The sequence below is a fragment of the Notamacropus eugenii genome, chromosome 2 (assembly GCF_028372415.1).
Source record: "Notamacropus eugenii isolate mMacEug1 chromosome 2, mMacEug1.pri_v2, whole genome shotgun sequence".
Lineage (NCBI taxonomy): Eukaryota > Metazoa > Chordata > Mammalia > Diprotodontia > Macropodidae > Notamacropus > Notamacropus eugenii.
Genome location: NC_092873.1, coordinates 296,768,844 through 296,793,867, shown reverse-complemented (window position 1 = coordinate 296,793,867; position 25,024 = coordinate 296,768,844). Strand labels below are relative to the sequence as shown.

General features: G+C 41.4%; 1 protein-coding gene across 2 annotated transcripts in view; it reads right to left on the bottom strand.

The window, feature by feature from the left end:
• PTGFRN (prostaglandin F2 receptor inhibitor) overlaps window positions 1–25,024 on the bottom strand; it is an 88,564-nt gene that overhangs the window by 53,781 nt on the left and 9,759 nt on the right. For both annotated transcript variants that reach the window (XM_072644468.1, XM_072644467.1), the window contains exons 2-3: window positions 5,586–5,954; window positions 1,878–2,291 (exon numbers count right to left, since the gene is read on the bottom strand). In XM_072644468.1, coding sequence (XP_072500569.1) covers window positions 1,878–2,291; window positions 5,586–5,954 — 783 coding nt within the window. The remainder of the gene's footprint in view (window positions 1–1,877; window positions 2,292–5,585; window positions 5,955–25,024) is intronic.

Genomic DNA, 25,024 nt, shown 5'->3' with positions numbered 1-25,024 from the left:
AACCAATGTAGAGTGAATTAAACAGAATCAGGGAAAAAATATGCACAATAACACTAGTAATGTAAATAGAAATGGCAAAAAAAAAGTTAGTAACAAAAGCAGTGTGATAATTACAAAGAACAAAGTTGGTGTTGAAGAGATGAGAAAATGTATCCTCCTCTCTTACTTACAGAGATGGGGGGCTACGGGTGTGGAAGCTCCTACATACTGTCAGACTCAGTTGATGTGACTGTTGGTTGCATCGAATTGGTTTTTCCCACTCTCATTTTTTTCTTATTCTTTGTTACAGGGAATAGCCCTCTAGGTAGGGGAAGGGAAAAGGATACACGTGGAAATGAAAATTTTGTAAAAACAAAAGACATGATTAAATAATGAAAAGAAAAATTAGACTGAACTGGTGAGGGAAATCTCAAGTTCAGGAAGAAACTCAAGCAGAGAAGATTCCCTTGAGAAATGGAGTGTTTGCCCTCACTTAAAGTCTTGGAGCAGAATTCTGCTAGGGAGCTATTTGCGGGCTTTTTGTAGGGGGGATTATTTTCAGGTATGTTTTGGAATAGATGGTTGTCAGTGAGGTCCTGTCCATCTCTGGGATTCTGTTATTTTTGTAATTCATCAGAGAAATGTTCATGGGGGTCCAAGTGAGATTTAACCAGATATGCTAAGATAACATTCCATTTTTAAAAGATGTGGAAATCGCTTGGAAAAAAACATGTATTGAGAGGTTTATTGTCCTTTTGGGTATATTTCACATGAGCAGGAACCTCATGTTCATGCTTTGTGCCAGATTCACGATCAGGGGGTCCAAAGGCTTGGTGGACAGACTCAGTCCAAAATCTGGGCCCTTAAAGGCACTTCTTACAAAGAAGTCACATATGCTGATGCCATGGATATTCACATCTTGATGCACCTGTAAACATATACTTCCTTCTACATGGTTCTGGTCCATAAAGTAGATTGGACAAAGAATGAAAGTGGGACCAGAGATTTCCCAGAGAGATGTGTTTTACCATTCACAAAATCAAGCGTACCTATTTAGAAACTCTTAGTGTCAGCTTCTCTGGCATCACATTTAGGCATTGTATTGTATTTACCAATATTGTGTTTACCAATACAATAATCCACATACAACTTAATAAAGCTATACCATGTCCAGTGGCCTTTAGATAGGGAGCTTTCATTTATCTGTTAAGATTTTCTCCACTGAGCTAGATAGATTTAATCAGGAACCTTAAGGCAGGGGGGGTCCCCAGAGGGGCAATCAAGAAAGTTAATCCTGATCTTCATTATTCTGGACACATTGTGGTATAGTGGAAAAAGTACTGGTTCTGAAGTCTGAGTACTTAGTTCCCACCTCTAATGGTAACTTACCTGTGTGACCTTGGGAATCATGTCCCTTCTCTGCGTCTCAGTATCTTCAGCTGTAAAAATGAAAGGCTTAGACTAAATAGCCCCTGAGGTCCCTTTCAGCTCCAGACCTGACTCTATGACACTATACTTGGTTCCACATGCCTCACTAGGACTTTCAGAAGTAAAGCAAAGGAAAAAGGGGTGTGATGGTGGTAGTTTCCATCATACTCAAAGACTGAGTCTCTTCCATCCTCTTTTCTTCTCCCCAAATCTGGTCAACTTAAAAGATCATAGATCACAGATGCACAGGTGGAGGGTATCTTGGAGACCACCTATGCCAATCCCCTCAATTTCACAGCTGAGCAAAAAGAGGCCTGGAGGGATTAAAGGATTTGTTAGAGGTTGTCTTTTAAGTGAAAAGCCTGAATGGCCTCTCATCACAAGAAGTGAGAGTCCTCTGGTCTAGGATATGACATCAACCCTGACCAAGAGAGAAAATACACACAAATATACAAATGCTGGAAACCTACCTGTTGGCTGGATCATCACAGTGGCAACATCCACGCTTTTCTCTTGAATTTCTTGCCATTTACCTTTCTCTCCAATCCACTCACTAACCACACATCTGTAGGTCCCCTGGTCAACTGGCAGCGCCCGGGACACAGACAACCGGTAAACATCCTCTGAGGTGGTATCCAGACGCAAATCTCCACTCTGGTAGCGGCTTTCATACTGTAGGCCAGGATAGAACCGATTCTCATGGGTCAAAGAGAGGATTTTCTGCCTGGCGGGGCCGCGGTGAAGCTCCCATGTCACAGAGAGATGTGTATGTTCCAAAGAGGCAGAAGAGGCAGAGCAGTGGAGTTCAAAAGAGTCCCCATCCCTCAGGCGCAGGGAGGAAGCAGGTTGGGATTTTGAACTCACTTGCAGAGCATCAGCAAGCACTGTTCCAACAAAACAAAACTGTTAGGAACACCCAGCAGGCTATGTAAAAGTCTGAGACCAATTCTGCAAGCACTGGGCTCTCTGACCTTTCCTTCCTTGCTGGGAGCTCCTGGCCCAGGGCCACAGCTGCTAGGGCTCAGTCACGGCTCCAACACCAGCCAGGGTGCAGCTGGCTTCCTCTTCTCCTTCCCTGAATCAAATACTCCAAAGTCTAAAATGTGGCCTCGAGGCCACAGGTTCCCCAACTCTGCTTTAAACTCTATGGCCCCAGTACCCATTCTTTCCCCACCTACTCATGGAAAACACCCCATTTATGATGTGGGACTTTATTAGCACATTTAAAAAATAATTCTGTTGTGGTCCAGATGATGGAGGAAGAATCCCAATGGATCACAATTCTAGTAGTTTTCACTGATGATAATCTTAAGTTCTACTCTGGTGCCATCCTTGGGGATTTTCAAAGAGAATATAGAATGAAATCATAGGAGAGAGGATTAGAAAAGCCCCTGATCCTGAGTTTACCATTATTTTCCCTTTTAATCCTGCCTCCAAATCCAAGGGGGTGGGGAGGACCTGCCCCAAAGTCAACCAGTGACAATTCTCTGCTCCCCTGCAGAGTCTGGCATTGTCCCAAAGCAGTGCAAGCTTCCTGTGGACAGAAATCCTTTGGTTTTTGTTTTTATATCCCTGTCACCTAGTAGAGTGCTGGGCACACACTAGGCCTTTAATAAATGTTAGGTGATCAATCTAATGACCCGAGTGAGATACATTTGTAGCAAATTGTAGCAAATACTACAATTCTCTCAGTCCTAAAATCTCATTCTCAATCTCAATCTCTCTCTCTCTATCCTCTCCTCCCTGCACCCCACTCTGTGTGTGTGTGTGCATGCGTGTGTGTGTGTGTGTGTGTGTGTGTGTGTGTGTGTGTGTGTGTGTACAGGTGCGCACATGCATTAGCTCTTATTCTGGGCTGGGGGGATGGGAAGGAAGAATCCCATGGTTCAAGAAGGAGGAGGTCAAGATTGCTTCTAGATTCCCTTCCGACAACATGATTCTAATACAAACACTGTTCTGACTGGACGACTGGATACCTGGTGATGACTTTTTCAGGTATATAAATTATTTTAACTTGTTTATATAGGATTTTCCACGTAGGTAGGTAGGAGTACGTGAGGAACAGAAGAGGTAGAAGCACATGATGGGTTTCTTTGCCTTCAGTCATTCATGTTACTCAATCCACTTAACTGCCTCCAATTTGACACTTGGACGTCAGTGGACACTGGCACTTTCTTCTTAAAGTCCACCTCTTTAAATGAACTAAAACGCACATCTTCCAAGAATTCCTCTCTACTCAGGGAGCCCTTCCCATCCCTCTTTAATTCTAGTGCCTTTGATTCATTGTCTCCAGTTTATCCTGTACGCAGCGTGTTTATACACTGTTGTTTCTTCTTCATTAGACTGCGAGGCAGGGACTGTCTTCTGCCTTTCTTAGCATCCCTAGCATTTAGTATAGTGTCTAGGACATAAGAGGCAATGAATAAATATCTACTGACTGGGTGGCCGTGCTGCTACCTCTTTATCTTTTCATTATTTTAATTATTTGACAGACAACTAGGTGGTACAGTGGCTAGAACCCAGGGCCTGGAGTCAAGAAATCTGCATGACCCTGGACAAGTCACTTAACTTCTGTTTGCCTCAGTTTCTTCAGTCATAAAATGGGAATAGAAAAAACAGCTACTTCCTAGAGTTGTTGTGAGTATCAAATGAGATCTTATTCATAAGGTGCTTAGTACAGAGCCTGGCATATAGTCAGTGCTGTCTATATCAGTCATTTTTCAGTTGTGTCCAACTCTTCATGACCCCATTTAGGGTTTTCTTGGCTAAGACACTAGAGTGGTTTGCTATATCCTTGTCCAGCTCATTTTATAGATGAGAAAACTAAGGCAAATAGGGTTAAGTGACTTGCCCAAGGTCACACAGCTAGTCTGAAGTCGAATTTGAACTCAGGTCTTCCTGACTCCAGATCTAGTGATCTACCAAGAATATTACATTATTATTTGACATGTCCAAGGTCTGCTTACTAAGGCAGTATCATCTGATGGGCACAGAGTTCTTTCAGGGTCTGGATGGCCTTTCACATCCATAGCCAAGTCCAGTGTAGCTCCCTTGGTCCATAAGGGCCTAGGTGGCAGGTTCCCATTATTCTGCCTTTACATTATTCTTTTAGCACAATACAGGCCCAGGAAGAGATGGGAAGATGCCAAAAAGTGATGCCTAAGAAAGAAATGAGCCGCAGTATCTGTGCACATGTTTTCATGTGACTCCTGATAACATAATCTAGCCAGATGTCTTCTTGCTCTCCCCACCCAACCCCCATATACAATTTCCAATTGCTATTCCCATGACTAGGCTCAGACTGTCCCCAGCTCTGGGATACTCTCCTTCCTGACCTCTCTTCAAGGCTTTGTTCAATCACCCCCTTAAAGAGGAAGCCCTTCCTGATCCCCTCAGGGGTCAGTGCTCTCTTCACCCCAATTCTCAAATTATTTTGTATATACTTTTATTTGATATCTCTCTATATGTTCCTTCCCTCTCCTCTTCCCCTAATTCATCCCAGCAGAATATAAGCTCCTTATGGGAAGAGTCTGTTCCCATTTTTTTTTTTTGGTCTTTATATCCTTTAGCACCTGGAACACAGTGGGCACTTAATAAATGCTTACTGAAATAACCTGCACTATTCACTCCATGAGCAGCTAAGTGGAGCAGTGCATAGAGTGCCAGGCCTGGAGTCAAGAAGGCTGTTGATGGACTGTAGAGTACAAGAAGGACAATTAAGTGGTACCAGAGTGCATAGAGCACTGAGTCTAGAGTCAGGGAGACTCCTCTTTCTGAGTTCAAATCCGGTCTTAGACACATACTAGCTACGTGACCCTGGGCAAGTCACTTAGCCCTGTTGGCCTTAGTTTACTCTCTATAAAATGAGCTAGAGAAGGAAATGGCCAACTACTCTAGTATCTTAGCCAAGAAAAGCCCCAATGGGGTCATGAAGAGTGGGGCATACCTGAAACAACTGAACAATGACTAATCCCTTAATAATAATGATATTAACAATAATAATAATAAATAGCTAACTTTTATACAGCAATTACTATGTGCCAGACACTGTGCTAAGTGCTTTTACCCTCACAATAACCCTGAGAGGTAGGTGCAATGATTATCCCCATTTTACGATGAGGAAACTGAGACAACAAAAGCTAAGGCTCCCAGCGGGAATCCCACTCTAAAGGACATACCTCGCACTTGAACCGTGTCATCATAGTTGCCCTGGACGGTGGCATCTGTGCTGGGGGTAGAACACTTGTACTGCCCTTGGTCAGCGGCCTGGAGGTTCTGAATGTGTAGCTCTACCGCAGCGTTGCCAATTCGTTTCAGCTGGATCTCCCCTTTCTGGAGTCGCTCCCTGTAGGACTGGGCCGTGAAAGCTGCCTCCCATGTGCTCACTATCTCCACAAAATGGGTCCCAGAGGATGAGAAGCTCCAATCAAAGTTCTGCTCACTTGGGCCGTCATAGTCACTGACGTTGCAGGGGATGACCAGCTCTGTACCCTCCACTCGGACAAGGTCCCCAGTGGGGATCCTCACGATGCGCCCCTGGCAAACAGCTGCAATAAGAGGAAAGAGAAGATGGGCCTTCAGTCACTGAGGCACCCCAGGGATTAAGAAGATAGGCTTTTGGAGGGTGCTTCTATACCACATAAGGACCTCCCAGGTCCTAAGAGCCTTTGGAACACAGATGCTTCCTGCCCTGAGCCTGGAACCATCACACCATGGAGATTACTGCTTGGCAACTACTCCTGAAGGTGTGACTATGAAAACCAAGACCCAGAAAAGGAAATTCTTGCCATCAAAGAACTAGCATCAAAAACTGATACGATTTTACCAGTGAAAATGAATTTAAGAACAGGGCTACCCATCTGCTTTGCCTCTGTACCCTAAGGACCATGAGGCCTTTCCATCTGACTTGCAACTGAAACCTTCTATATGGGTTGTCATCCCCGTTACAATGGGGGCCGCTCAGGAGCAGAGGCTGTCTTAATCATCTATTTGGAGCTTCAGTGCTTAGTCCAGTACTTTTTATTACATTTCAGTCATTTTCAGTTGTGTCCAACTCTTCATAACCCCATCTGGGGTTTTCTTGGCAAAGATCCTGGAGAGGTTTGCCATTTCCTTCTCCAGCTCATTTTACAGATGAGGAAATGAAGGCAAACAGGGTTAAGTGACTTGTCACAAAGCTAGTAAGTGCCTGAAGTCACATTTGAACTCAGGTCTTCCGGATTCCACACTCTATCCACTAAGCCACCTAGTAAGCACTTAATAAATGCTTTTTCATTCATTCATTCATTTATCCACAAGATAAAAACTACCACAATCTGTACTATAAGGAAGAAAAGCTTTCAAGAATCATTTCATCAAGGTTTAAGAACTGTATTAAGTAATATCCATTCCAAATAAAGAATTCCACATGCCCAGTTTGCTAAGATTGACAAAGAAAGGATCTTAAGTGTACTCTTTGGGAAAGCTTTGTTTTCTTCCAGTTTCTCAGTTATTCTCTAATACACAGTTATTCTTTTAGACTTTATCCCAAAGGGAGGGATTCAGTTCACCAATTATTTATCCCTCTTCGCCCCGCCCCTTTTCACCTATTTTCTCTTCTAGAGCACTTTCCTAGGGCTAATCAGGATGTGATTTTCTTTGACTCATGACAGTTTTTAACTTGAGAGCTATAGCTAATAATAAAATGATTAAGCAATGGTTCCCTGGCATGTTTTATAGTTAATGTCAAAAATATGATGATCCTACTGTGTTTTAATTGTCCCTTCTGACTCCCTAATCTAGAAGTAATGATAAAAGGCAAGTAACTCATAAGGATGCCTCTAATTCCCAATTCTAACCATTCATTTCCACCGGGAAATCTTTTGAAGTCCTGGGTGGGACGCTGCACAGGGAGGCAAGGCAAGGGAAAGGGAGGCAAATCTTTTAACTGTTTTGTTAATATCACCACCTCTTCTGTATGTTACTTTGTACACAGCTTGGAGCAAGCAGACACTAGGAGGAAAAAATCTGAAATTCCCTGGGTATCAATAACCTTTAGGAACAGCTGATAGAGCAGACTTAGGCACATGGGGTTTCTAAATACCCTCAGTATAAATTAGAGGCTGTACCTGGCCCAGCACAAGAGATGGTTACAGGACTGGGAGTTTCCCGGGTCTGGTATTCCATACTGGCTTTATCATCTGAACTATCATGATTCCCACACAAATTAGACTTAAACTTCAAAGGTAAATACAAAGATGTGTCCCCTTCAATTAAATATCAATGGTTTTTGGAATATTCATACCAATGAAGCAGCAAGGTGGCAGACAGAGTATAGTGGTAGGCTTGATCTGTACTCATATCCTGCCTGAGATATACTCACTAGTTGTGTAACCCCAGGTAAGTCACACAATTTCTCTTTGTGCCTCCATTTACTCATCTGTAAAATGAGGAGGTTGAACTCAATGACCTCTAAGATCCCTTTCAGCTTAAAATTTATGATCTTGTGATTTTCTGGTACTGAGAATTAAGAAAGGTTAGGAGGCTGCCTGCTGTCTCTATTGCCTCTATCTCTGGAATGCATAATCAGGTAATCAAATCACTCCCAACCTTGTCCTTGGGCACTAGATGGTGCCATGGTGGATAGAGTTACAAGGCCTGAAGTCAGGAAGACTCCTCTTTCTGAGTTCAAATCTGCCCTGGGACTCTTATTAGCTGTGTGACCCTGAACAAGTCACTTAACCCTCTATGCCTTAGTTTCCTCATCTGTAAAATAAGCTGGAGAAGGAATGGCAAACTGTTACATTATCTTTGCCAAGAAAACTCCAAATGGGGTCAGGAACAGCTAGACACAGCTAAAACTAATGAATAATAACAATAAGCTTTGTCCTTGGGAAGGAAAAGGATTAGGCATCTTGTTCTAAGACACAGAACTACTGATGCAATAAAAATCTCAATATTCAGCCTTGGCAAACAAGAAAAATCATTTGAAGTCAAGGAATACTAAATCTTTTATTTGCCTTCCTTTACCTTCTTCTTAAGAAATATTTTTTTATTTCTACTATCATCAATGTTACTTTTATTCAGTATATAGTACTTGCACAAATTTTTTGTAATCATTTTTAATCATTGTTCTAGTTTTACTATCCAATTAAGCCCCTCCATACAAGCAGCAAGTTAATTTTCCTCTTATAAATCATTTGAGATATGTTCTAGCAATTATGTCATAGCCCATCCAGAAAAAAAAAAAGTCCAGCCTAGACTTCCCTTAGAATTATGACTAAATTTCTTACCAAAAGATGGACTTTGTTTCTATTGTGCAAGAGGAAACAGGGGAGGACAGGAAGATGAATAAAAGAAAGCCTCAGACCTCAAGAGGCTTTACACACATCCGTGAGAGACAAGATAAGATGTGTGAAAAGAATGAGATGCAGAATACAGTAACCAGTAAAAGGCGTCAGTTCTCTAATGCTAAGAAATTCAGGAGAGGAAGTAGTCAAAGAGAGAGTGAGACTTGCTTAAGATCACATTGCTAGCTAGCGGCAGATCTGGAACTAGTGATCCTCCTAACTCTTAATCTAGAGCTCTTTCTTCTACATTAGAGAGATGGGCTGGAAGGACGAGAGCACTGTGGCAGAAGTTAGGGATCCTAGCTCTGCTAACTTAGTTGTGTGATCTGGGCAAATCATTCCATCTCTCAGGGCCTTGATTTTCTTATCTGCAAAATGAAGCTGTAGAAACTGAAATATCTCTAAGATTCTATGATTTTTTAGAAAAAATCTATGCTATACAAAGGTACCCTGAGAACCTGAGAAAAGATGTATTCCTTTTTAATTTCCATTCAGTGCTCTCCAGATGCTATAGCTAGGTGTGGTAGTGTGTGCCTCGAATCCCTACTACTGGGGAGGCTGAGACTGGTGGATTGCTTTAAGCTAGGGAGCTCCAAGCTGAAACAGTATTAATGCCAACTGGGTGTTCACACTAAGACTGGGACTGATGTGATGAGGTCCATCAAGCAGTGGACCATCAGGCTGTCTAAAAAGGGGTGAGTCTGTCCAGGTTGGAAATGGAGCAGACCAAAGCTTCCATGTCAGTTGGTATTGGGATAAGACCTGTGAATGGTCAGATGCAATATTCTAGTGTAGGTGAAACAGGGAGATCCCATTCTCCTCACCTCCACCTCTCAGTCTTGGGGGGAAAATTCTATGATGTATTACTATTAATCAATCTATTAATACTGCTAATCTGCAAAGATGAAGATTTTATCTCAATATTAGTAAAATCTTTCTAACAGAGTGGTCCAGAAATTGTAGGGTAGCTAGGTGGCACCATAGTTCATAGAACACTAGGTCTGGAGTCAGGCAGTCTCTTCTTCCTGAGTTCAAATCCAACCTCAGTCACTCACTAGTTATGTGACCCTGGGCAAGTCACTTAATCCTGTTTGCCTCAGTTTCCTCATCTGTAAAATGAGGGGTTAAAACTAGGTAGCTTCTTTCAAAATTTAGCTCCCCCGGTCCTCTTCCAAAATTTTGAACATGGTTTTCACAGCTCCCCTCAGTCTCCTCTTCTCCAGGCTGAACATTCTTATTTCCTTCAAGTGAACCTCATATAGACTCAAGGCACTTCACCATCCTGACTGTGCTCTTCTGGAAAGACACTTCAGCTATCTATGTCTTTCTTAAACTGTGAGGGCCAGAACTGAACATAATACTTCAGATGTGGTCTGTCCAGGTCACAGCACAGAAGGGCTATCACCACCTTATTTTTCGAAATTTTGCCCCTCTCATTGCAAACCAAGATCTAATACGTTAGCCTTTTTGGTTACCACATCACATTACTGATATTGAGTTTATAGTTCATTAAAATCACCAGGTTGTTCCAACCCCATCCCCCCAACAAACTGATAACTATGCCTCCCCTATCCTGTACTTCAAAATTGATTTTCTGAATTCAAGTATAAATCTATATATTTATCCCTACTAGTTTTCATCTTACTAGACTGAGCCTAGCATTCTAGACTGTTATGATCCAGGATCTTTTCTGGATCCTAATCCAAGTAATTAAGCTATTCCTTTCCCCTCCCACCCCAGTTCATAGTCATCTACATATTTGATAAACATGTCAACAATGCCTTTACGCAAGGCATAAAGGCTTCTGGCTAGAGATGGATGAAGGGAGGCTTCAAGGAGTCTTTGAGGTGGGACACAAAGAACAGAAGGATTTCAACAGGCAAAGATGGGGGAGAGAAGGGAATTCCAGGTAGAGGCAACAGTACAAGCAAAAGTACAGAGGTAAAAAAGCATGGGTTATATTCTTAAAGTAATATAGTTTGGCTAAAGGATAACGCATAGAAAATGAAGGGGAGATAAGACTGAAAAGGAAAATTAGAAACAGATCAACCAAGCCTTTGAATGCCAGGCAATTGAGTCTGAAGTGAATTCTACAGGCAATGGAGAGCCTCTGAAGATTCTGACATATGAGAATTATCAGATCAGAAATGTGCTTTAGGAAGATTAATCTGACAGCAATACATAGAAATGATAAGGAAGAGGAGAAACTAGAAGGAAAGGAAATTATACTGCAATGGTATAAGTAAAAAATAAAATTGAGAGGGCTTGAAAATGAGAATAGTTAAGGGGAATATTACACCAGAGGCATTTTTGAAATAGTCTTAATGTACTTTAGTAACTGATTAGATGTGAGGGTCAAAGAAGAGGGAAAAATCAAATATGAAGTCAAGAATTCCAGGCTAGGTGACTAGGAGGATGGTTGTAGCATAAATAAAAACAGAGAAGTAGGTAGGTACTGGGATTTTTTTTGTAATTTGTTTTGAGAAGCAATGGCAGGACAGAGGTCCAGAGGGAAATTATATTCACTTTAGAGATAGAATTTAAGATGTCAGTGAGATATCCAGGTAGAGATATCTAATAGGCAGCTAGAAATTAGAGTCTTGAACTCAAGAGAAGTTGATCTAAGGATAGAGGTGGGAGTCATCTATATAATGAGAGCAGGGAATGGTTTTGCTTTTTTTTTTTTTTTCTATTCTTAGCAATTAAGACAGTGCCTGGCACACAGTACTCAATAAATGCTTACTGATTGATTAATAAACAAGATTGTTAAGGGACAGAACATAGGGAGAGAAAAGAGGGCCAAGGACAAAACCCTGGGGAACATTTATAGTTAGGAGGATGAAGATTTGGAATGGGAGACCAGAGATGTAGGAGAAACAGGAGAATGCTATTGCCCAGTGGAGGAAAGGGTTTCAAGGAGGCAGAAGTGGTCAGCAATGTCTAATGAAGCAGATCAGTTAGAAAGGGTGAGGATTGATTAAAGACCACTGGCCATGATGACTAACTAGTTAGTCATCAGTATCCTTTAAGAGAACACTTTCAGTAAAAAAATTATCTGATTGGAAAGAAAGCAAGGGGTACAGAAATAAGTGGTAAAGAAGCAATGAGAGTGAAGGCAAACTATTCTTTCCAGAAAGTTCATCAGCAAAAAGAAAGCAATGGATCAATAGTTCAATGGGGCAGTGGGATCAAGAAAGGGTTTTTTCATAAAGGAGAGACTAGTTCATTTGTAGGTAGCTGGGAAGGAGGAAGTATAGAGTGAAAGACTGAAGATATAAGAGGCAGACTGGCTGACCTGAAGGAACAAGGTTCTGAAAGATGTCACAAGGATTGGGGATCAAGAACATAAGAGAAGGGTAACCTTTGGAAAGGAGAAGGGGCACTTTTTAGGCAATAGGGAAGGAAGAAGGATGAATGAAGATACAGAGAAATGTTGAGGAAGAGAGGAAGTTGAGAGTTCTCATGTTGGACAGCCTCTATTTCAATTAAGGAGGAAGTAAGGTCAAGTGAAAGAGACAAAGGATAGAGGTAAGGACTTCAAAGTGTAGAGTAACAATTCAATAAGGAAAGTAACAAGAATCATTAATAGAAAGTTTGTAGAGCACACATGTACCCATTTTGACCTTATTTTGGTATACAGTGGGAGATGTTGGTCTATACCTAATTTCTGCCATATTGTTTTCCAGTTTTCTCAACAGTTTTTGTCAAATAATGATTTTTTTTTGTTCAAAAAGTTTGGTTCTTTGGGTTTATCATATACTAGATTACCTTGGTGATGAGCACCAGTATGGATCTTGCTAAAGTTATCAAACATCCATTGATGATCTCTGTGAGCACAGATTAGGATTTTGTTTTTATTCTTGTTTACGCTTTATATCAACATTTATATCAACTTTGCATAGCAAAGACAATACATAGTGGCAGTGAGCCAGGGAAAAATGAAGCAGCCAAGGGACAGTAAGGAAGGCAGAGTTGAAATGGCTGCCTATATGACAATGGGAGGGGGAGGGTGGCACTGAAGACTCTTAAGGAAAGAGAAGGCAGAAAAATGACAAACTGGAGAAATAGAGAAGGGGAGGTCAATTAGGCAGAAGATTTAATGAAAGCAAGAAGAAGGTACAACAGGATTGAGTAGATGGGAATGGTAAAAAAAAAAAAAAAAAGATTATGGTGACAGAAGGGAATTTCAGGGTTTGAGATCTTTTGCGGAAGAACAATTCTGAGTGATGACAAGGTCCAAGGTGTGGCCCTGAGATAGCAACAAAGTTTATTATTCTCCCAGGAGGTCAGGTTGCATGAGGCACTCCCTCTCTTGGGCTTGGGCATGAAGTAATGAGGAAGAGAGACTTGTAGGAACAGAGGAGCTTAAACCTTATTTCTTCTTACCACCTAAATAGCAACTTCTATCTGTGGTATCATCACCAGTCATTATATTTGGTTACTTGTATCTAGGTTGGATCATTAATAAAACCATCATAATAGCCAACACATCCATTTTATAGATTAGCGGATAATAAAACATCTGGCAAAGTCAACAGGGAACTGAAGTTGTTGACGACCATCATCAGTTCATAAACTGAGATTCTGTTTCACCCAGTAATCCTGGCAATACCTCTATCCATCACGCAGAGAAGACAGGGAAAACATGGGAGAAGATGGCACTCAAGCAATAAAATTTGTGTAAAATGTTAAGAAAAGGATAATCAGCCATATGCCTATGTCCTGCTTGGTAATGAGGGCTGGATCAGATGACCTTTTGCGGGTCTTTTTGTATTTAAGACTGAAAAGGTATAGAGTCAAGGATCATGCTAATGTGTATCCCCAAAACATCTAACATAATACTTATCAAATTGTGGGTACTCAGTTGTTGTCCTTCATAATCAAAGCAAACCAAAAGGACCACTACGTCAGAGTCAATGTACAGTGTGTCTAACTGTAGCTGATCAGACCAACAGGAGCTCAGGAGACTTAACCACAGGTCAGGCATATAGAGTCCATATGAACGTTTGGGATGGAGACGTCTCTAAATTTGCACATTTTGCATTTCTTTTGAGCTACTTCAATTCCTCTTTGCTCAGAAAGCACAGCACCTTCTTTGCTCCAGGCACAGCAAGCTGGGTAGTCTTGTGTCAGTGTCTCCCATGTCCCACAACTGATTCCAAAGTTGTTCAAAGAGATCTTGAGAGTGTTCTTGTATCTTTTCTTCTGATGTCCATGTGGGTGCCTGCCTTGTGTGAGTTCTCCATAAAACAGTCTTTTAGGCAAACGTACATTTGGCATTTGAACAATGTGAGTACTAAATAAATATTTATTAACAGATGGAATAGCTAGCTTAATAACTACCATCTAGTTCTTAAAAAGCAATTCTCTGGTCATATACCAGAAGTCAAACGGGGTGGAGGAAAGACAGATCCACAAAGGACATGTCACATATGGCCTGGGCTAACTCTGACAACTCCCCACTTGTACCTCCACACAGGGTCCACAGAACACAGCTACTGTTTCTTCCTCTATGGATTCTAGAAATAACCTAGATAGATTAGGAAATAGTTTCCTAATTCTATAACTCATAGGCTTCCACCAATGTGCTTTCCCTCTTAATTATCTTGATTATCAATTAGTCACTTAATCAGTTTTTAGTTAGGAGCATAATAAGAACAATAAATAGAAAACATCCCCCTCTACCACCATCTTGTTTGTGACACACTCTCCCATCATTACACACCGAGTCCAGGGGAATGTGGGTTTAAGCTAAAAGGGCAAATAGAGCAAAAATGTCTAAGAAATTTCATAACTCCCAGAAGTCATTAGGTGTGGTAGCCCAGGTTTTCTGCTGGATTTCTTGAATCTGCCTGTCCTCACTGGCTCCAGCCTATTCTTTCAAGTTCGCAAGGTCTTTCTCCCTTAGAGGCAGGGGGTGGAGAGAGAGAGAGAAAGATATTAAGACTAAGGTTGAGTCCAAAGCCAGGGTTTTTCTCTCATCTTCCCCCAAAGTGACTTCTTCTTAGGGGTTTGGCTGCTAGATACTAGAAATTGGCCTTTTTCATACTGAACATACCGCAGGGTATGACTTAGTCTCCTCACCCAATCCAAACAGACTTCCTTTGTGGTGTCATTTCACTTTATTCAAGAGCTCTAAACTAAAGGATGGCTAAATTGATCAAAGACTTTTCACTGAGACTAAAGTCTCTGAACAATTGATTTAATAGTGAAGTCTCGGTCTTGTTCATACCTTTGATTGGAATCAGTGTGGAGCATCTTCTGGTTACTTTATGTGGGGTGGGGTAACTTCACTGACTCAATTGACCTCCATCTTGGTAGGAGTCCCAGAAGTTGCCCAGTATCCCTCATCATTTTGCCATTTTCAGTACTCTCCATGCTTAGATTTGATGATACAGATAGTCACCAAGTCCCTTATGCACTGCATCCCCAGTGCAGCCCTGTCCTACATAAACTCTTTGGGAAGGCTTTAGTAAAAATGACTCTAAATCAATACAAGTGCTTTGTAGGCAACCTAAGGCAAGAGCTGGTGCTAAACTATTGGCAGCAAACCACCATGTTTCACTACTCATGCCTAGTTCTTTTCTTCTCTATTTTCCTATTCTGCTTCCTTTACTTCCCTGTTAAGAGTTGAGGACAGTGCTATCCTCCTAATCCCTCCAGGTTTGCAACCTCATCCTCAACTCCTCACACTTACCTCTCCTAATCCAGTCTGTAGTCAAGGCCTGTTGGCATGTTGATTTTATTTTCCTAACATCTCTCTTATATGCTTCTCTCCTCTGACACTGGCACCTTCCTGGTACAGGCCTTCATTTTATTCCAGGATTATTGCAGTAGCCTCCTGGTTGGTGTTCTGCCCATTTGAATACATCCTCAACTATCTTTCTAAAATCCAGGTCTGACAATGTCAGCTTTCTCCTCCACCACCCTACCACCCTCCATTCAAGAAATTCCAATGACTCCCTGTTGCTTCCAGGATCAAATATAAAATCCTCTGTTTGGCATTCCTCTCCCCTACACCTTTCCAGTCTTATACCTCATATCTTCCAACCCTACCCCACTTCTAACATCCAGTGACACTGGCTTCCTTGGTGTTCCATGAACATGACACATCCGGAAGGAGTATTTTCACTGGCCATTTCCTGTGCCTGGATTGCTTTCCCTCATATCTGCTTTCTGGCTTTCCTTTTTAAGTCTAAACTAAAATTTCACCTTTTTACAGGAAATATTTCCCAATTCCTTTTAATTCCAGTGACTCCACTTTGTTGATTATCTCCAGTTTATCCTGTATGTATCTTTGTATATACTTGTTTCATTCTGTTTCCTCCATTATACTATGAACTCCCTACCCCTCTTCAGAGAGTCTACTGTGTCACTAGCCTTGTGCTGTTCCTCAAGCAGGACACTCCCATCTCCTGACTCTCTGCCTGTTCATTTGCTGTCCCCATGTCTGAAATTTGTTCTCTTTTCTCTGTCTCTTGGCTTCCCTCTTCAAAACCCAGCTAAAATATCATCATCTGAAAGAAGACTTTCAAGAAAAGAAGACTCAGTGTCTGTCTTTTTCTTCACCTCATTAAAGGGGCCATGCCCTGGCTGCTTCTTAAATAGGCCTATTCAATGAATGGGCATTGCCTCACCCTAAGTGAGTGCCTGCAAAGACCTTGGCCTAAAGGGCCCAAGGTCTCCCAGCGCATCCTGGGTCATCTCCAGTCATTCTGATGAATATCTGGTCACTGGATTCAGATGGCTCTGGAGGAGAAGTGAACCTGGTCACCTACACAGCCCTCCCTCACTCAAAACAAAGTCAAGTGCAAGTCATGTCATCATTTCCCTGATGGCAATGGTTTTCTTCTGCAATGAAGGACAAACACAATGAACTCCTGCTGTATCTCTTTTCTTCTCTCTGGAGGGCTACAATTACAAATCAGGAAGACAGGCTCAAGGCTTGCTTTGATACTTATTAAATGAGTTATCATGAGCAAGTCATTTTTATGGACCTTCCTCTCCTTAAGCCTCAGAGTACTCATTTGTAAAATGGGGATAATAATAGAACCTACCTTACAAGGTTATTGTGAGAATCAAATGAGATACGGTAAGGTACTTTGCAAACCTCAAAGTGTTATATAAATGTCAGCTACTTACCTGATCTGCTACATTAGACTTAAACATGGCACCAGCAGGCATGGCTTAGTCCCAAAGGGGACATCCAGGGCTAAGGATGTTGCTTTCTGTTGTCTACAGCTGTGGACCCACCTAAGTAGCACAGCAGAGCCTGTCTGGCTGCCACCTTGTTACTCAATGTTGCATGCAACTGAATGGCAAACAAAAGAGTCTGGGTTTATTTACTAATTAAAAGCCCCAACTTGAATGGTACTGATTCCTGCATTTCCTTCTTTCAGCACACATTTATTCAGCAAGGTGTCATTGTGTGCACAGCACAGTGCCCGGTAACATTAATGACACAGGGAATCCGTCAATGAAAAAAACCTAGCAACACCTCAATGAAGAAATCAGATTATTCCAGGGAAGGTGAACGATGGTGGGAAAGGTAGCTCCGAGATCTTACTACTGCAACCAGCTGAGAACTATGCAAACTTGTTTACTTTAGGAAAACACTTCCCTGCCCCCAATTCCCAATGAAATGTTCAAAAAAAGCTCCTTGCCAAGAACATCATCCAAAATGAACTCTGGATAGTTAACTCAGCTGAGACCCACAACATCATTCTGGTAGGATGGTTCTCAACACTTCCGTCAAGTGACACAATCTCATTATCCCACACCCCCAGAATAGCAACACCAAGTTCATTAACGCTTCTTCTTTAAAACTACAGAAAGCCAACTACTTGTAAGCTTTGGCTGCCGCTGAATGGTTTCTATTCTAGACATGGCACTACTTACTACCTTTGAAAATACTTAGGCAGATATAATCAGGTGAAGAAAGAAAAGAGATGGGTAGATGAGAATCGTCATACATCCTTTGTTGGCACCCTTGTCTTTGTCCTCCAGACCTCTCCTCTGTACTCCAGGAGCACCAATTGTTTCTACCCCTCATTTAATATTTCAGGACACATTCATTTAAAAAACAAAAAGAAAACAACAAAAAAGGAGGTATCATGTGATATCTCTTCCCTAGCTGGACTGTAAACTCCTTGAAAGCAGGGAGAAGGTCAGCATGTCCCTAGGGCTTAGGCTAATATCTGCACAGGGCATCCATTCAATAGATGCTTTTTATTGTTGAGAGAATACTGAGACTCATGCTGCACAAAGGGCCCTTTGACTGCCTGGCATAGGCACCAACTGTCCAAACAAATTCCTGGGGCAAGGGCAAGGACCTCTCTAAGGACACTGAGTGGATATTCTACTGCATGGATTAAACCTGTTCCCAAAGAGACAAGTGCTGGTACTAGGAAGCCTGGTGAAGGACCAAGGAGAATTTAGGAGGCAGTGAAGAGAGGAAATTAAAAGAAGCTGGTTCTGAGAGAGGAAAGCAATAAGAAGATGCCTTGGGGCCTCCATAACTCCTGGGCAAGAAAAGAAGGCAGAAAGATAAGTTACGTTCTCCTTCCATATGGGATGCCAAGAGATGGAATTAGAAAATCCATATAAGTGACTAGGCAAATCTTCTTAGCCCTTGTTTTTCTATGCTCTAATCCCATTCCTTTCTTAGGCTCAAAAATGGAGGACCGGAAGGGATATGAGGGCTTGTTAAATCTAATCATTTCATTTTACAGATAGGAAAATGAGTCCCAGAGAGGTTGGGTTACATAAGAAGAAAATAGCAGGGCGAGAATTCAAACTTAGATCCTTTGACTCCCAATCTTGCCCTCATCCCACTGCACCACACTGCCTCTTCTTCACTCTCCCAACCTCCTCCTTATAAATGAACTAGCTGGTTATCACAGGTAGCTTTCTTATTATAGGCTAGAAACAAAGATAACAGATATCACCTCTCATCTTGGAAAGTTTATGTAGGATCTGCTTGTGGATGCATAATATACATAGAATGTTACTGATTCAATTCATTCCAAACCTCTCATTTTCCAGATAAGTAAACTGAGGCTCAGAGAGCAGAACTGACTTGCAAAACTGAGATGATCCCAGAGACAGCATGGTGGTGGAAAGAGGGTTGGGACTTGAAGAATGACCTAGAGAGTGATGAGGTAACACAACGGGTCAAGAAGATCCAAATTCACATTCTGTCTCAGACACTTTCCATTTTCATCACCTTCGACAAGTTCCTTAAACTCATTTACCCAAGTTCTGCAATGTATAAAATAGAGGAGTAGAACCCAATGGTCTCCAGCACCCCTTTCAACTCTAAATCTGATCCTACCAGTGAGATACAAACCATGAATCACTACAGTCCTGGGTGACCTTGGACAAGTCATTTGATTCACCTGGGACTCAATTTATTTCTCCATAAAACAATGAGGTTTGGATTAAAAGGCCTTTAACGTCCACTCTGACTCTCCATCTATGATCCCAACTCCACAATCACTGTTCCTCATATTACATCCTGCTGCCTCTAATGAGAAAATAAAAACAGCTCGGGAATGCTACCAACACAATATGTGAGCAAATATAAATACCATAAGTAGGGTATTACTTACATCTGCAAATACTAAGGGCGTGGGGCAGGAATTGGGGAGAAGAGTTTTGAACTGCGAAAGAATGATATAGGAGGAGAGAGGGCTAGCTGATAGTCAGAGGAAATGGTAGGAACACAGAGGTGGGAGGGAATATTCAGGACATCCAACTGCAGTTTGTATTTGATCTGAGAGGCAATCAGAACCATGGTCTTCAAAACCATCCATTCAGAAAGTCAACAGCATTTAATAAACACTTGCTACAAGGCAGGCCCAGCTAAATCCTGGGGACATGAAGAAAAGGAAGAAACATTACCTGCCTTCAGGATTCTTACATTCTATTGGGAGAGACAGCAGGTAAATAACTAGATCCAAGACATATACAGAGTGCTTCTTAAATGAGGGTAAGAAAGGTTATCAGAGTGTGTCATGGCCCCATATGGCAGTCTGGGGGAGCTTATGGACACCTTATCAAAGTAATGATTTGAAAGGAATGGTATAGAATACATAGGATTACAAAGGAAAAGAATTCTATTGAAATATAATTATCATTTTTTTAAAGAAATTCCCAGACCCTAGGGTAAGAGCCCTCAAGTCCAGCAGATGGGATGGGGGTAATAAGTGGATGTTATCAGTCTGTGCGTCCAGTGATCCATCATGATCCTATTTTAAGTGATGAACTTTTTCAATTTTTTTCAATCCTTGAGCTTGCTTGATTTTGGTATTATTTGGTTTAAGCTCTGCAAACAACATACATATCTCACATCTGCTTTTAGTCTTGTTGGTTAAACTTACCCCAGTGTTAACCAATGAGCTATTGTAGAATACAAAGGGGTTGTCTCCATCCACAGGCAGCTAGTTTGGTAAACTCTTCACAATCTCCAGGGGTCCATGTTACAACACGTATTGGGGGAAATGGTGGGAGAAATCATTGGGAACCTTGGTTCCTTCAGTCGTGATCAGCACATTACTAAATCATAAAGCATGCTACTAAGCTTAGGAACCAAACTTCTCTTTTGGTTAAAATTAGCTTATGGGACAAAGAGTTATTAAGGTGGGACTCAGAGATGAACAGGCAACATAATTACATAAAACTTGTTTCACTGGAAACCAACCCAAAATCCCCATCCTTCCTCTAAAACCTATCTGGATTATCAGTTGCTAGACCTTTGAAGAAATGTTCCTCTAAACTACCTGATGGGGGAACATCAGCAATTGTTTCATGAGCTATTCTCCAATAAAAGACAAATAAAAATAGGATTAGCAGCCTTCTCATTACATTAATATCCTAGTATAACATCCTGTACATTCCCCCATGGGCCTTCGCAGGACATCTACATGGACTCAGATTGCCTGTAAAGCACCAACATCCTTTTGAATGGATTTCAATGTCTCTCTCACATTTTTTTCTTCTTGATCCAATCACCCATCCTCAGATATTAATTAATATTCATGCACCATGAGACTTGAGCCTTATAATTAATTTTTCTTCTCTAGGATTTCTCTGGCTTTCCCAGCTTACATCTGCTAATCACCAAAAAGCACACAGTCCGGACATAGTTCAACTATTCCTATGTATGTGGACCTGGGTTAGTCATGACTGCCCACTGAGATAGCCTGCTCTTCTCCATGGTAGACCATGTAGGTGGGTTTTTTGGAATACACTTGGGCCACAAAAGCTCTCTAGAATAATTCCAGCTAGCTCCCATTGTTCTAGTCTCAGGAGCCCCACCCTGTAGAATTCATGACTACGTGTATATATACACTGCAATGTCTCTAGGATGGACTCTTTCTCCACTTCCTTTATAATTTCCCAGAGGGTCTAATGTGGTATCCTCTACCTTAAGAATTTTCCCTAAGGACAGACAATAATGAAAACCAGGGGGCTAAAGAAGAGGAAGAAAGATTAAGAGTATGTTTTTGCTTTCAGCACAGTAATAGGAATAAAAAAATTCACTCCAATCTGAGTACCATAGCTGTGAGAGTACTTTACCCAGCAAATATTTACTGTGGGCCTACTATGTGCAAGGTACAGTACCAGACGCTGTGTTTTTTACTTTAAATTCTCTTTATAGATTCCTGGATTCAAAATGATGGACTGCATCATCTGCTAATAAATAAGTAAACCTTTAAACATGCCAGCACTCAGAAAATGGAAAATGAACACCTGTGCCAAGAGATTTTTTTCCTTGTGCAGCATAAGCTAAGCCAGCCTACTGGACAGGTACCAAATCAAGCAATATTCTCTTCTAGCACATTCAGGATGCAATAACTGCACAAATCACTACCCATCCTCCCTGCTCTGTACAGAATCTGTGCCTGCAGTACTCTTTGTATGCCTCCAAGGTATCAAGATGACACAGGGCAAGTGAGGTAAGGTGAGGCATTATTGTTAGCACCAGAAGTGGCAGCATAGCAGCATCTGCAGGTTGCCACAAAGCTGCTGTGAGGCTAGCCTTATTAAATACTCAAGGAGGACTGGATATACATGATTATACATTGAGGTCACTTACAAAGCACAAAATTAGAGACTATCTTTGTTAAAGTTCCTACCAACAACTTTTGGGGTATGATGGGGATACTATGGATGTGTTTTTCTAGGGGGTGTTTCCACCCAACACTGACACCCCTCCCTCCCTTCATGGATACAGAACTATATCTCCTACTGATTTCCTCCTCTAAACACATATCTCATTAACAAAGGGCACAGTTTGGACTCTTCCATCTCTGAGTACATTACTCACGCTCTGACACAATAAAGGAAGGTTGAGTCTTTTTTTTAAACTTCTGTTTTCTTTGTCCCTAATATCTTCTAGGATAAAGACAGTGGAGTCAACTACTTTCCAGGTTGAATTTGAAATCAATGAGCAAGCATTTATTAGGAGTTTACTATTGTATGTGCCAGGCACTGACCATAAACAAACAAAAATGCTTGCCTGCCTTCAATGAGCTTCCATTTTATAAGGGACACAAGACAGAGGGGTATGGGATATTGACTTTGGGATTTGCTCACAAGACCATTTTTAAAAGGGAAGGGAAGATTTTATTTATCTCTAATCCTCCCAACTGCTAGTGGCCTTCTCCCTTCCTCCTTAAATGTCTTATTATGTGTTGATGTGTATTAGTTAGTCTTGTTGCCTTACCAGACTATTTGCTCAGTGAAGACAAGACTAGGTCTTTTCTTAGGAGACAACTAGGTGGCTCAATGGATAGTATGTTGGATCTAGAGTTAGGAAGATCTGAGTCTGAATACTGCGTCAAACACTAACTGTGTGACCTTGGGCAAATCATTTAACCTGTCTGCCCCAGTTTCCTCATGTATAAAATGGAGGTAATAATAGCATCTTCCTCCTAGGGTTGTTGTGAGGATAAAAATATTTGTAAAGTGCTTTGTAAACCTTAAAAGCTCTGTGTAAATACTAGCTATTATCATCTAAGCTTTCTATCTCTTCCAGTGTATGGCCTGCAGCTGATACTTTACAAATATTTGTTGTTCTTGTCTTTATTTAAGCCCAGCTTAGCTTAAGGTCTGAATCACCAACCGCAATTTGCAAAAAAAGACAGGATTTTGGGGTCAGAAGGGGATGACAATCAGAGGTCATCTAGTCCAACCCATCTCTGTATTACAGGAATTCCTCCGACACTGTCTCCTAATACTTAAGTCGTCCTGTCCCCCTGAAGACCTTTCCAGGTCTACAACCATCATTCTAGGATCCTTTAGGGTAGAGCAACTCACCACCTTCCTGAGATAAACTTCCTGAAACTCTTCATTCCACTTTGTGACAATTTTAATTAAGGATCTTTCCCCTACATTGAGCCTGAGCCTTCCTCTCAATGACTCACTCACTGCTCCTAGAGCCAGGCAGAGAAGGAAGACTCTTCATGACTGTTTTAGCTACTTTCCTACACAACCCTGACTTTACCTCTCCTTCTGTAGGGCTACCTTGGTAAGGATGAGAAAATATCAAGGCTCCCTGGGAAAATACTACAATTTCCCAACAAAGGAAATGGGTGTAATGTGGATAAAGTAACAGAATAACTTTGATTATAGAAGTGAAATAAAACAAGGTAGGAGGGCCCTCAGCGGCATGGACCAAGGGGCAGTGGAGAGGCGCCAGGCAGGTGAGACAGAGCAGAGGCACCAGTTACAGACAGGGATCAAGCCTTGGAAGCTGAGTTTCCAAGTATCCATGAAAAAGTATCCATGTGGTAAATAGCAGGTGTTAGCCTAGCCATAAAAAGTTCCAACTCAAGGAAGTCATTTAACTTAATCTCTTCATTTTTAAGAAGAGGCAAATACAGCTCAGAAAGAGGCTCAAAGATTTACTTGGTGTTACGGAGTTGTTGTTGTTCAGTCTTTTCAGTTGTGCCTGACTTTCTGTAATCCCATTTGGAGTTTTCTTAGTAATGATACTGGAATGGTTTGCCATTTCTTCTCCAGCTCATTTTACAGATGAGGAAACTAAGGTCACATAGGGGTCACATAGCTAGTGTCTGAGGCTGGATTTGAACTCAGGTCTTTCTGACTCCAGGCCTGGTGCTCTATTCACTTTACCTCCTAGCTGCTCTAGACTTAGCTGTCTGAGGCATTAAAAGGCTAAGTCATTTGAACAGTGTCGCACAGCTAATATGTATCAGAGGTAGCATTTGAACCCAGGTTAGTCAATCAACAAGCATTTTTTTTACAACTTCAAGACCAGCTACTTCTTTAGCAACTACCCATGTTAACAAGGGAAAGGGTGTATATAAAGATATAGTGACACAAACAGACATACATATACACATATGTAATGGTTAAACATAATATATAGAGTATATCCCTAAAATTCATTCTAGTTGGTCAGTTTGACCTTGATACTATAAACCTTTAACTGAACTATTAGAAAATTATCCTCTCTCCTGATAATCCCGGGATGGAAAACCAAATGGACAAAGAAGTGGCCAATGAAAGAAGGGGCAAACAAATTGGATATGCCATAATCCAACTCCAAAAAATTGAGGGCTGGCTTCTACTCAGCCAATTTCCTTTCAACAAATTTGCCTGGACTAGAAATCAATAAAAGGGATATCAGCAGTGGATCAGAGTGACCACTCAAAAGAGGCCCGTGATAACAGAAGTGTCAGCAGTACTCTTCAGCAGAGAGAGTCTAATTTGCTGGTTCAGGAGGTATGATGATTACGAGGTATTTGCTTGGAAATACAGATGCCTCTTAGCACATTAGACAGTTAGCTTCAATGACTTCTAATACAAGTTAAGATCCTTTCTAGGTGAAAAAATGGCAGTCCTACAAAGATCAGGGGAAAAAGTCTCCCCCAGTGAAACTAGCCTAAGCCATACTATTACATATACATACATGTGTATGTGTATACACATATGTTCTACTATAGCTTCCTGAAAAGTCCTCCAACCTACCATTTGGTATCTCTTAAGAATATGACAATGTTTCTGGACCTGTGGGATGGTCACTGCTCAATGAAATAGCTTACTAGCCAGGAATCATCATAAACCAGGCAGCAAAGTACAATGGGAAGAACAATGACTTTGGAGATAGAAGATCTGCATTCTAATCCTGTTTCACTTAATATTTTAGAAAAGTCATTAAACCTCTCTGTGCCTCAGTTTCCTCATCTGTAAAATTAGGAGCTTGACTAGGTGACCTCTAAGGTTTCTAGGTTTCTTCTAGCTCTAAATCTATGCTCCTA